This window comes from Diorhabda carinulata, chromosome 11 (assembly GCF_026250575.1).
Source record: "Diorhabda carinulata isolate Delta chromosome 11, icDioCari1.1, whole genome shotgun sequence".
NCBI lineage: Eukaryota > Metazoa > Arthropoda > Insecta > Coleoptera > Chrysomelidae > Diorhabda > Diorhabda carinulata.
Genome location: NC_079470.1, coordinates 8,730,869 through 8,745,729, shown reverse-complemented (window position 1 = coordinate 8,745,729; position 14,861 = coordinate 8,730,869). Strand labels below are relative to the sequence as shown.

The window sequence follows — 14,861 nt, the reverse complement described above, 5'->3', positions numbered from 1 at the left end:
AACCATTTTATTTTTTCAGGTATATTGACATAGCACAATTGAGAGAATAAAATAGGGTAACTTCTCCTTTTGCATCTGTCAATAAAAATTCAATGACTTAATTGGCTGGTATTTGATTTCTGGAAAGTTAGTTCACTGAAAACACTATATTTGTTGGACTTCCATTACTAATTACACTGGTAAACACTGTTTTTGTCACATGAACTCTGTGTTTTTGTTATACCCTCATCAAAAAAAAAATTATTATTTTGTTTCAGTCACATCCACTTTTTTTGTGACAGCTATATATTCTTTTCTGACCTCAATTACGTGTTTTTGTTTCAATAATTTGATTTAGGCGACTGTATAACGATTACATTTAACTACGTTACGTTTTTTATATTGTAAATATGTCGCAAAAGTATTTATATAACCCATACACTTTTTGGTATGTGCGTGTAGAATTAATAATTACATCGACAATTCTCGCTATTAATTGAAACGTGCCATTTAGTCTATTTTCGGTTTCCGGTGCGCCACCTAGATAAATCCTGGGTTCCATTTATATGTTTGAGACTCCTATTAGGTTGGGCTAAACAAAAATCTAGACATTTGTCTTTTGGTATACCAATGATTTGGACGTGCCCAAAAGATCAGGTAAGTGATTAGTATTTTTGTTTGATTCGAACAGAAGGCGTCATAATCAAGTCCAAACAGACTGTCCAGTACCCAAACTAGTCCTCAGCTATCAGACCAATCCTACATAGTGCAGAACTGTCTGTGCCCAAGCCTCCGAATCAGAGCAGAAAGTCAGAATTCTGTTCCTAGTTTCAAGAGAGTGGTATTTAATGTTACGAAGTAATTGAAACGATTTAGTACGTGATTTGAATTTGTCTAAGAAACAATCTGAGCTTTTGTGGTCTAGATTGAACGACTAGAATTTATTTCCGCTTGGTACGTACATTTCTTATTCCCGAAATCGTGAATGAAATGAAACTTAACTTTTCTAAAAACAGACATTGGCAAATATAGCAGCGAATCTCTTTTGTTGAATATCAAATTTATTACTCCTGCAAAGTGTTTCTATATTATCTACTGATTTCGATAGTAATAGTGGTTGTGGTTTTGGTATTCGAGAGAAGTGTCGGATAGAACGCGGGCCACAACAATTTAATTACTGTGTCGAAATGCGTGATCTGTTTGACAAACCGCAAATGCCTGAACTGACAGTGTTTTTCGTTTTTGTTTCTAGAAACTTCCCCAGTCACGATACACGTGAATATTTAAAGTATAACAAGTCATACATATGAGAAATAGACTTCCTCGTTCGAATAAATTAGCCAGAATACATTTACTGATTGATAAAATAATCATATTAGATGGAAAATAGAAATCGTAGAATATTGTGAATATACTCGCAATAGAAGCTAGGTATGATCAATTATCTAAAAACAGTATATCAATAGGCAATTGAAAAGCCTAGTTCTTTGAATAACTCACTGGAAATATTATTGATCTAATACGTTGGGTGATTGTATTTCTAGGATAAGTGAGACATTTCTTAATCAACTAACTTCATTTTAAAATCGTGCACAATAATATTATTAAATACATACCATAGAGAACTAACTAGAGCTCTAAAAAATTACAGAATCACAATTGGATGCTGTTAAACAACTCCAGATGGGTTCCAGTATAATTTTGTATAGTTGCAGCTTGTTGTTGAGTATTACTTAGGATATCCGACACATTTACCATTATAGTTCACTAAATTTTAGGCTGCTTTGCTTTCTCTTGATTAGTATGAGGTTGGTAGTTGGTCCAGATGATCTATTACTGTAGAGGATTCCCGTACCATACCACAGTTCAATCTTTTCTATTGGCTGTAGTTAACATGAACGGATTTAATTTCAATCACTTCAACTCTCAGTTTCTAGCCACGAGGAAATAGCTTTCTGTATCACTTGGGAAGCAATGCTATAATGACGATCTTATGCGTGAGAACATCAGCTGTATACATAAGATAGAGGATCGGGCAAAGTACACTACCCTCTGAATTAATTATAATAGTAGTTCGTCGTGTCAGGTCAAAAGACTTATAGACTATTTTGTAATTTAATGAACTTGTTTCATTGGGGCATGCTGCGCTCTAAATCCAAAGTTATTATTAGGTATTAGTTAACTGATTTCTAGGATCGTTTCGGTTCTCTGTATTAGTAATGTTTATAGTAGTTCCAATTTATCGGGTAATAAACTAATTGCTCTGTAAGGTTTTGACTTCTCAGTGAGTTTTTATTATCTAGGACAGTCGTCTGGCATTTGCAACCATTTCTGACTTCTCTACGAGTAACTTTCCTAGTAGTTTTAACAATACAGGTAATAGAGAGGAAGAAAAATGCTCTATTGTCAAATATTTGTTACAATTTGTAGACAGAAACTTGTAAAAACTAAAAAACAAACATAAAAATAACTAAATAAAGACACAAATGAAATAAAATTTCAATGTACAGAATAAAATCACAATGAGACGAATCGGTTTTTTAGATGCTGCCTTGTCAGTAGACTTTTCCTTGTTTAATTATTAGTGTGATTTGGACTACCAAATAATCTGCTTTCTACATTTGTGTGATACCTCTTACTCTCATTCAGTATTTACTCCAGTATTTTGAAACATTTTGAGTCATCCGAAAGATTTTTTGGAGTTCAGCTGCTATTTTGATTTTTGTATCTAAAATTCCAGTTGTAGACTGTAGACAATATTTGACTTCAGCTTCAATGCTAAAATTGTTATCTGAAGAGTTGAGTTTAAAGACTTGTTCTAAGTGCGCAGCAACCATATCAGCATTACGTTGGTTTATGTTTTCCCATCCTCTAGGAATAAAATCGGATAATTTGTTGATTACGATCTATCTAGTATTTTTGTTGTTTCCCATTAGTCATAATCATTTGATTCGGTAGTGGTTAAATTCCTGATCGATTCAGCTCTACAGTTGCTCATCTTGTAAGCGAAAAGTTGTGTTCTTTGCTAAATTTTCCTCAATTTTGTTTTGTTTTGTTAAACGGTAGTATTTTTGGTGTTTTTACTCAATTGGAGTTGAGTCACCAATTTGAAAAACATTCAGTTGATTTTATGTTTCCCCTAATATTTCCCTGGGAATTTATAAGCTTGAATTTTCCATTAATTTATACTGTTACTGGAAATATTTGGTTCGTATGACATTATTGCATTGATCAAAATTTATTCCTTGAAATTGGCGAATCGAGTTGCACCTTCGCCAAAATTCGAAAAATAGCTCATGAGTAACAATCAATAAAGAACGGTAGAGATATAAACTGATATCCCACTGATACATTCGAATGTTTTTCCTGTATATTTCAACAAAATTTTATTTCTGATATCATTAATTCAGCTGTAGCTTTTGGATAGAAGATTCTTTCAGAACTATTAATTTGAAATTGTGGTTCTAACAGATTCGGGTCTTGAATAGGGGCTTCTCTTCGTACTCAAGTGAATAGAAAGGAGTTTACCTAGTTCATATGATTTTGATTCCAGAATTTATTGTTTCTTAACCCGACAACTGCCACTATCTGAAAGTTATAGTGTTTACCCAGAAACAAAGTACTTATATGTACTTTTTTTTCGATATTTTTCCATTCAAAGGCCGTAACATTAATTATTACATTACTCTCTCATAGACGAACGATCATCCGTGTTTCACATGGCTCACTAGTAATTTGTTTCCAGGTATAGGCCGCATCCATCACAGGGGCTTAAATTATAATTAAAAGTTTTCAGTTTTCCGTCTAGAAGTTTTTTGTATGTATAATTCTTACTGTTATGTTCCAAACTGTTTTATTTGTAACGTATTTGTGTCAAATTTTTCCTATTTTTTGTTGCTACTGTTGTTTGTGGAAGAATACGATTTTCGATTTCTGCATAAAGTGATCGCTACCATAGGATGGTTCTCACATGTTTTCACATTCCTGCCATCATTGAAACAATCTTTAGTTAAATCAATAACTTTTTGTGTCAGTCATTTATCGCTATTGGCCTTATAGTATAAGGCAACATACTATAGGTATATCCTTTTGGATTACACAACTTGGTTGTAAAGTTGGAATGCATTTCCTGATGAGGAGACGACCTCAAAATGAGATCATAGTCTCGATTAAGGTTGAAATTCCGTTAGGAATAACTTCATTAGTGAACTTCAACTGACAATTTGATGCTATATCCTTGACGTCTATCATTTATGTCCACAGACTTATTATCTGCAAAGTGAATGAGTTCCAATTACAACTCTAATCTATTTCTGCTCAAAGCAGAAGGCACAAAATTATTATATACAAGTTGTCTCAAATGGAAGTTCACATTGAAAAAACTATTTTGAGAAAAGTAAAAATATACTCATATCTGTCTTATGATCGAAAACTAAAATTGTCTATGACGGGTCGAGAGGTATTTACCATAATGACTGTCGTTTTGTGACGGATATATTCTTTTACTTGTGCCAGGGAAGTCGGTTTGCTGACGTAGATCGTAGATCGTAGGTTGTAAGTCGGGACTACGTGGAGGCCAAATTATGTCACATCTCCTGGAGACCAAGTTTCCAGGAAAAATTTCGATTCGCCTTGCTAGAACTGTGTTCTTTGGTTATAACCATTAAAATTCTACAGTTAAGGTAACTTTACACATAATGTCCAGAATATACTTGTGCATCTCCTTTTATTTTTAAAAAATACACGATACTTTTTGATGAGAGATGGTATTGTGTAAAGTTCGGAAAAAATTGGGAAATCAAAACTATACATAATAGATTCAATGATCTATTAGCGTGAGCATACATTTAATGAAACAATAAATGTCACATATTTTGAGCATCACCAAATGCATTGCATGATGGACACAGAAATATTTTATATATTTTCCAAGTAGAAACGCCAGCAATGAACAAATTTGAATAGAATTCTCTCTATAAAGCATATTTAGATCCCCTCTGATAACCAAACGGCCTTTAAGACACTGAAGATTATTGAGTGGATGTCTTAGTTAGCATGAGAATGTAAACACACTTTAAAATAACAGAAGCAAAGTAACTTTAATTTGGATACCAGCCCATCAGAGTATATCAAGCAGATAACCTTATCAAAAAAGGGGCAATGACTACATATTTTGGATCAAGGCTCCACTGTTCATCAATAACAAACTGGATGGAAAACTAAAAGATCAGATAGAGTCTTAGTGAAAAATAGTCTAGTCTTAAGACAATCCAAAAAAATTATGTCCATATCGACTGAGTCTGAAGAGAAGAAAGTCTGAAAAAAAGGCTTAGTTATCTTGAAGGAGTAGAGCTTTGGAGATAGCAGAAACCTCTAGAAAAATAGCCTCTTATGATGAAGTCTATGTATTTTAGACTATAGATACGAGACGTTATTAGAGAGAATTTGGAAAATTTGGGAAACCCAATTTCTCGAAAACACAATATTGTTTGACATATGGAAGGTAAAACATCGATTAGATTATATGGTTGTCCTGTTTCCAAAATAAATGGATTGGGAGATGGAAATAGAATCAGTCCTTAAGATATTCTCACAGTAGGAACGAAATTTTATGTATTTATGTATAAATATTATTTACAAACATATTCGTAGTCCATGAACATTGAAACCAGCATAAATGTAAATAGTAATTTTAGAAAATAAAATATTATGATTCAAGGATTTTCACAAGATTGTATATTTTAGAAATGATATATAAATATAAGAAATAACAAATTTCATTGCTGAAAGTTATTACTTCCAGGTTTATATCTGACTATAAAACAAACTTTCATGACCGTAAATCCTCTGTGATGCCGAAATACATACCTATCATAAAAATTAATAACTTACCGTCGAGAAAAGCGGCTTGAATTTCGGGTTGGACTTCAGCAGGATCCTGAGGATCCAATGCGGAATTTGCAGAGTTCGCGGTGTTCCCGGAATTGGAAGTCGCATCAAGTCCGTGGAATCCACATCGGCTTAGAAACAGCAAACTGAGTAAGCTTAGAGAGCACACTAATAACAAAAGACGAGTGAAAAGTCGTGTACCCAACAGCCGGATCATGGCGGCTGAGAAGGTACGCCGTTTCCTGGAAAACAAAAGGAAATATCGTCAACAAGATTATATTAATAAGCCAGATTTCAAGTTCAAAAGGTATAGAGCAACAAAAAATCATTAATTTGAAACAGGATACAGAATTAAATTCAATTAAAATTATTTAGGTATTATTTTGATAATTTTATAAGGGATTTTGCAAATATTAAACAGTTTACTGTTCCCTCGAAATTCCAATTGAAATTTACATCAATTATATCTAATTTTTCTATGAATATATTTTCAGTGTAAATAATACAACGACTTGCGAACTCTGCCGGTAATAAGGAACGTTCATTTCAATATCGCGAAGACAATTGAGAGTCGTCTAGCATCTAAATGGTTATTTGGCACTCCAAAAATCTCTGGTGGAAACACTAGTCCAAGTTCATTTAATTTATTGAAAATAGTATATGGAGAGAACAAAAAAAAATGTCGTTCCTTTTCTTGTCGATATTTGATCGTTATATGTCTGTTCAGTGTGCACTTCGAATTACTTGTTTGTAATTTGTAGTGAACTGAACCAAATACCAAAGAAGCAGATACAGCATTGTATGCTTTTTAATTTTACAACTAAACATTAGACATTCATTATTTCCAAGTTCTGATCATCTCTCCAACTCTTATCGAACGAACATAATACAAAGCTTTATTGTGTATCCGGATATTTTAAACAGAATAAACGTTATTCTGCAACGCAACAATGTAAAACAAGGTGTATAATAGGAAAATGTAATACATTGGGATTAGATGTACTCCCACTATACCCGTAAGAAAGCAACATAATTTCCCGGTACTAGACTATATACAGTCCCTTGAAATGTTAGAATTTGAGGGCCAAACTGAACAATTTTTGGAAGATATGTAGGGGGGTCAATAAAAACTTAACCCCAAGTTTGTGGGGTTGCCGCCCTTGTCCACCGGCCACCGTATTGGAATAAGGAGTGAAAACACGTTTTTTACGATATTTTGGAAACTATCGATCTTAAAAAATATTTGTGAAGACATATTTTGTTACAAATCTCTTTGTCTACAATTATGTTTCAGTGACTTTTAGTCATAAATCCAAAGTTTACAAAATTATAAGCAAAAAAGTGGAGAAATATCATCAGAAATTTTCTTTTTTTCGAAATAACTTTTTTTTATTGATTTCACGAAAAAATTATGTCAGTACAACTTTGTAGAGGATCTCTATTTTCCCTTATGATTTTTCTAAATTTCATTAAATTAAAATGCTGTTACAACGCTCCAAAGTTGACTGGGTTCGTCAATGCTTATGATAACCCGGTTGAAACAACATGTTTACCCTACTTTTATGTTTTAATTGTATTTTATTTTCATACCATTAGAACAATAGATTAATACGAGTAATATTCCCAGAGTTCATTTGTTATCGATGGTGACTTTTTGTAACATAAAGTGGTTTGGATTGGAATTTATCATTGAACACTCGTGAGAAGTATGTTCGTTATGTACAAGGAGTCTATGAACTATCTGCAAGTATTATATTTAATAGCTACTCCGAAAATCCTGATATGGCAGAAACAAAGTCGTGTGAATGATTGCGTCGCACGAAGAAGCAGCAATCTACAGAAACTGAATGTGACAAAAGTACTGTACCAACAATATCGCAAAAAAAATCTCTTAGTAATGGAAAAACAACTCTAATTTCATAGACCTATTGAAAAATACTCTGACATAGGTTTTTGTGTTGACCAGGCTATATCAGATGCAGATGCAGTCATTTACTGCACTTACTGCACGACTTCCTTGTGTTGTTCGCGACATCAGAGAGGAAAAAGTGAAATATTTTGTTTTCAAAACCTTCAAAAGGTTGTACATCTCTCCAGTGTTTGTGTATGGAGATTTCATAGCGGAAAATTTACTGTTTCTCTATGCTTTTTCAAGATATAACTTTAGCGTCCGTTAAAAAGGAAAACTAAAATTCGTAAAAATTCTGAGTTAGCTGGTGGTACAGAGCTATTCTTGAATGAGAAAGTAGATCCACCTTTGCTTAGTTTTATTGGCCAACGTTTTTTCGTTGCTTTATACGGTGTCAGCAAAGACGATTCTCTATATGATATTATGAGATAAAAACGATTCTCCAATAAAGTATTAAGAAATTCATTCAGTTTATCATCGTTTCCACCAACACAAGATGCAGCCCATTTTCACAGTATCCAAGGTACAATCATGGCTTAGAAAATACTATAATCCTGTATATTGGAGCTGGAAAAAGCATAGAAACTTCGAGGCCTCCAGCACCCCCCGATCTTATGAAATTAATTTTCTGCAGATGTAAAGGAAATTGTGCGATTGCAGGAAAGCAGTCCTCAGATACTCCACAGTGTGTCTCTAATGAAAGAAAATGGATTCGGACAAAAATTGCCAACGATGATACCAACTCCTGTCATTCCCCAAACTTTTATATTCGACGTTGAATTAGATTCTGAGCCACAGTCTGGACCATCGAAGAAGAGTAGAATAGAATATTGATAACATAATTATGTCAAAGATTACCTCATCAGCGAGTTGTCTGTGGAATAGGCTTACTGGTTATACCACGTAAAAAACGCGCCTACAAACTCATAGGTGGCGGGGAAAAAAGTAAAATTGTGAGTATTGGAAAAAAATTCTCGAAAATAGGTTCACAATAAAAAAAACATGGAAGTAAGGTAAATATGTGGTTTTGACTGGGTTGTCATGAGCATTGACGAACCCGGTCAACTTTGGACCGCTGTAGCAGCATTTTAAATGTTTACATTCAATTTATTACCACCGCTTTTAAGTACATCATTTATAGTTTTTTCATTATTATGAATAAGATGCGTGAAACAATTTCCTTTGAGACCGCTTGACATATTGAAGGACAACGTGCTAGAAATTGCATGCAATTTATTGCGAGACCAATATATTGCATAGATAAGTATTGCATTCTATTTAATATTTGTGTGCGGTTTAAAAATGAAAATTTGCTAGCATGAAACAATCAGCTTAACTCCATCTGCGCATGCTTTTGATCAAGAAATATTGCATTGCACGTTGTATTGCATAATGTCAAGTGGCCTTTAGTCCCATTGCCCAATCAATAAAATCAGGTTCTGAATTTATATCACTGTACTTCTGATATTTTTGAAAAGAAATTCATCAAAATCATTGAAAAGGCTTGAAAATACTTTATGGTTAATGTCAGTTTCAAAAGAATAGTAATCTGTCCTTAAAAAGATATAAAAATTTATTTATGCAAAAAATGCCCTTAGTGATGCTTGTTTCTTGCTGTCATTATTTAGAAATTGTGTGGCACTATAATTTTATCCTCTCTACGTATATACGTGGGACTCCTGGAATTTTTCGGGTTTTAAAGTTAGTTCTGATAACTTGATCAACATTCTCAGAATAAACAATTTCTTAATAGTTAATTTTTATCTCATTGTCGTATTGACTGAACATCTAAAATTCTAATTCACCCTTTGGTACTTACAATATAAACAGATGAAGGACTAGCATGCTTCTTATTTCCATTAATATGGTCAACTTACTTCTTGAATTATATACGATCTACCACAAAACTCTTCAATTCAGTAGCAGAATGCGGAGTTGCTTGGGGCTATTCAATATAGCTAGGTAATTACATTAGTCGGAAGGTCCTCCTCCTTGTCGACCTTGCCACTTGAGGGACAGGATTAGGTCCTCAATCAAGGATTAATTTCCCCAGTTGTCGGAAACGACGCCATGATTATTAATCTCGTGGATTAAGATAATTTACTTGAACAGGAGCCTTATGGACATTAATTTTCTATAAGTTGTTGATATCACAATAATGACTTCATTCTGGCTACGGCGGTTAATAAGGATATCATTCATCAACACGATTTATTTGGAGGACTTTCAAGATTACTAAATATGAATTACTGAAATATTTCTCTTTGTCTTTGCTCGATCGAGATACAAAGGTTAAGTCTACCATCAGTATAAACTAAAAAAGGTTTACTATAGCGTTTTATATTTTGGAATAAATCGGAATTTGTTCTCGTAGTTTTATTTGAATCGTAGAAGAAGAGCCATTACGTTTATGTTGGAGAATTGGAATACACCATATCTTCAAGAGAAGTCTGATAGTACCGACTGGAACAATGAACAGAAATAAGACGTTAACCTTCAATTACAATTCGTTAGAGGAATGGTGAGAAGCGAAAAATTTGGATATATGAGGAATTACGTGAAGAAAAAGATTTGTAAAATAAAATAATGTAAGGATTAATAGATTAGTGGAGTTAAAACAAAAAATCATAGCTGCAGCAAAGAAAATTCACAATACTTCAATTGGTTCCTACGCCATTAAAAAAAAGATGGAAACTATAATCTACTACAAGGAAAAATATGGAATTAACATTAACTCTAGTGTAGAACAAGTTATGAAAGAACAGAGGTACGTGGAAGCTCCATCCAAAAAATCAACAATTGGAGGAAAAACGAAGAAGAAACAGATAATGCAACAAATGAATGGATTGTTGGATCCAGAGATGGCACTAGTTGCTTGAAAAATACCTCTGTATTAGAAAGTATACTGCATACGCTTCAAGTCTGAAGAAAACACGTTGCTTAGGATTTGTTGACTGCCATCAATAGTGAACATTTTCAGTGGATTTGTAAACATGGAATAATTGTTCACCGTTATGTGGTAGAGAACTTTTATATAAAAGGCGTTGGCCCAACCAATATAAAAGCTCAACTAGATACTACTGTGGATGGGACTGCTCCTCTGTTATTGTATTATATATATAATGAGCCATTGGGTAGCAGAGTTCAAACGAGGCCGTAGGACCTGCGAAGATCAGTATCTGAGTCGTCAACGACGACTCCAGAAATGATGAAGGAAATCCACAAAACGGTATTGTATGATCGTCGACTGGAAGTGCACGAGCTAGCATACATAGTAGGAATTTCAAAAAGTGCGAGACATTGCATATTAACTGAAAATTTGGACATGACGAAGCTGAACGTAAGATCGTTGCCGCGTTTACTCACAATGGAACAAAAATAGTGTCGTGAAGATGTTTTCATCGAGTGTTTGGCAACGTACCACAGAAAAATCCGAATTTTTGCGCCGTTTCATAACCATGGATGAAACGTCCGGAACAAGAGAACACCAACAATGGTCTGAAAAGGGAGAACCGGCTCCTAAGAAGGAAAATACAGTTTTATCTGCAGGAAAGGTCAGTTTTTTAGGATGCGCGTGGGAAACTTTCCATTGACTATCTTGGAAAAGGAAAAAAATATCAATTGCGGGTATCATGCCAACTTATTGCAACGAGAAATCAAGCGAAAACGGCCGTATTCGACTGAGAAGAAAGTGTTGTTTTATCAAGAAAATGCACCAGCTCACACATCCATTATTGCAATTGCTAAAATTAATAAGTTTGAATTGCTACCTCATGCACCATATTCGCCAGATTTAGCCTACTCGGATTATTTACTGTTACCAAATTTGAAAAAAAAGGTTCAGTGGTCAAAGATTTTCTAACAATGAAGAGGTGACGTCGACAGTTAATGGCTAGTTAAAAGAAGATGAAAAATAAATATATTTTTTTCAAATTCTTGTGTTTTTTTATTGAGCCAGGTACTTCTGGAACCAAACTCTTTAAAGAAGTCATATACTTCTGTCTGCTTTACAGAAAGAAGAAAATGACGGAAGTGGAACACCAATTTCCCTCTCCTTTCTGTATTGTCATATTTTTACTAACTCATCCACTGATATAGATGTTGATTGTCTATTTATATTACGTTTTTTGTGGCCTCTATTTCTTTGTATTTTTTACGCCCAGTTTTGTTTGTTCACGACTAATTAAAAATTTCCAGAAAAATTAAGATTCTAGTATAGATATAGTGTATATTAAACGAGTCTCTATCAGTCGAAGTCAGTAAATAATTTGATGTTATTAGTATCATAAAAAGTAAATAGAACGATCAATTTAAATAAATTAGATAATAAGAGTTCAGTAGTAAGTGATATTGAATAGTTTAGTGATAAGGAAATAGTTGAATATAAGTGTATAAATAAATTACGTTAGGTCAGTTTATACAAATGGCGTATCAATTCACCCCACTGTTTTGTAATTAAAAACTGTAATACCCAGTATACAAAAAAACAAAATATTACTGATAAAAACCACTAAGTACATGCCAATAAACAAACTTATAAACCGACTAATTTTTAAGATTATCCTGTAGGTGCATAATTTGCAAACATAAATCACTTTTGTCTCATGTGACTCTCGCTACAAACATTGTAAGATTTGGTATCGATTTAAAACTACGTTTAGACACAATTGGAACATTTCAAAATAATTGTACTCGGGACAAAACACTCCTTCCAAACTCCACTAAATCTATATTGTAAACAATCGGTAAGTCGTATTTTCCAATAACAATAGTTTTCATCGAAACTCAATTTGTCTCGAAGCCGTGTTGATAGTATTTTGAGGAAATCTTAGTCAATAAGTTTGGTCGAGACCTATTACAGAACTAGGTTTGTTTCATGCAAACTTTGGAATGATTTAGAAAATAATATTATTATCAAGAGATACTAACTTGGCAAATATTAATTACTGCCAATAATAAATTTTTTACTTAGGAATTTTGTATATATATATATATATATATATATATGTAAAATACTTCTTTGATGTTTTTTTGCAACTCTTAAAAATGTTAATTTTTACTAACTAGAGAATAAATAGAATAGAGAACAATGATAATTCATCTCCATAAAATATAGAATACATTCACCCACCTACTCCATTCTACACTATCTATTCACCAAACAATGAGCGAAACGGGTACGTCAAAGCAATTAAATTAATTTATTAGAAAATTAACTTCTGATTGATGATAATATTCGCTGCGAACTGGAAAATTAGTGTTACTAGTTTACGATGCTCATGGAAAGGGGGCGTATGCAATAGATTTACCATACAGCGCGCAAAATCAAGTCAAAAACGAAATATAATTGAGATAATGGAGTAATACTTGAAAGGGTGATGAGACCAAAACAAAAAACCAAGACGCACCAATGGAGAAGAAAATGATAAGGATAAAACAGAAATGGAAGAAAATATGAGGAAAAATGGAATGTAAAAACGATGCTCTGAACAGGAAAAATAGATTCCATACCAAAACAAAGGAAAAATATAAAATTAACATACTGGTACTATAAGGAATAATGTGGAAAGAAGAATATAGGAGACTAGAGGGATTATGATTGAGTTTAAAAGCTTTGGGATGACATTACGTATATTATTTTTGAAATCCTAATTTTAAAACAAGAATTGAAGATGAACAGAAATCGGACTTCTTGGGACTGTTCAATTTATTATTAATTTCACTATCTACATCAATGCACATTTGTACCGAAGGCTACAGAACTTATGAAATTGAATTCAGACGTTTTAGGAGATGCTCTTAAAAAATTGTTAAACTGCTCATCTATCTCGTAAATTGTCCACAGTAATGCTTCTTTAGGTTAAAAAATAACTAGAAATCATACAGATCAGGTGTATAAGGTGGAGTTTCAGTAATTGTTTCAATTTTTTCTTGTAGTGATGCAACTTCAACCTGCAATATTGAATGTCTTAAGAACTGCAGGTAAACTTTTTGTAATGTATACCTGCTAACTACTTTCATTAATCCTGTAGTACGAGAGAAAACCTTAACCTGTTAACAAACCCTTGCTTTATAGCCGTTGGTGTTGTGTTCGTTGTATGTTCCATGACCTGTCACTATTTTAGAAAGATTTCCACATTTATTTACCGTTTATAGCGTAGCTCACGTATATAAAATGGTATTTTTAAAAACTAATTTTGTTAACTAGTTTTTATCTATTTCTCTTCTAGTAGAGTTACATCGCCCCCTAATAAAGACACCGCACTGGTTGAGAAAATTTTCTCTAGCGACATTTGGTAATAACGACAAATTTTTTTGTATTCAAAAAGATCTTAACTGCTATTGAATTAAATTAGATTTCATTACAAAGAATTTTCACTTTGATCTTTACGTTCGCTATATTTCGCATTCGAGTCGTCAATTCAAACTTTTATTTGGGAAATATCTAATGACACAATAAAGAACTAATTGAATAATTTCAAATGCAGCTTAAGCAAGGAGAAAAAAAACTTTTGATTCGAAACTTCTCGAAAATTATATTTATTCTGTGACTAGAGGGCTGTACACATCTGAATTGAAATTTCTTTCTTCATTTCTCTTGATTTTTTTCTGTCTCATTTTCATACGCCTTTAGGAGACGAATTAAATTTTTTATTACGTTCTGCATTGATATGTATTACATTCCTTATAATTATTATTGTGAGTAGGCGAGAAAAAACTGTTGAGATTTATATAACTTAAATTCCCAAATATGGTGAGAATTTGAATTAAAAAACTTAATGAATGGTTGCAAATATTTGGCGATCAATCTTTTCTTATAAAAAGATGAGGAGTTTGGTTCGTGATAACATTAGTACCGTATATTTTGGAGAGACATCAAATTAATGTATTTCAATTTCACCTTATCTGAAAAACAATAATAATTGGTGGAAGTGATCATTTGAATTCATTACTTTTCAATTTAAAATACTTTAGTTAGGAAAATCTTTGCTTTTTGTATCCCACGCAAACATATCAAATTTTGAATGTATCAGGGCCGCCAAACAATAATGTGTGAATGAAAAAAAAACAGCACATCAGGTTT

At 33.0% G+C, this 14,861-nt stretch overlaps 1 protein-coding gene across 6 annotated transcripts in view; it reads right to left on the bottom strand.

Moving 5' to 3' along the window:
* LOC130899651 (chondroitin sulfate N-acetylgalactosaminyltransferase 2) overlaps positions 1-14,861 on the bottom strand; it is a 260,579-nt gene that overhangs the window by 103,542 nt on the left and 142,176 nt on the right. For 4 of the 6 annotated variants that reach the window (XM_057809742.1, XM_057809744.1, XM_057809743.1 and 1 more), the window contains one exon: positions 5,872-6,110. In XM_057809742.1, coding sequence (XP_057665725.1) covers positions 5,872-6,110 — 239 coding nt within the window. Of the gene's footprint in view, positions 1-5,871; positions 6,111-9,596; positions 9,673-14,861 lie in introns of those variants that run through there. The other 2 variants (XM_057809740.1, XM_057809741.1) reach the window with 1 other exon arrangement.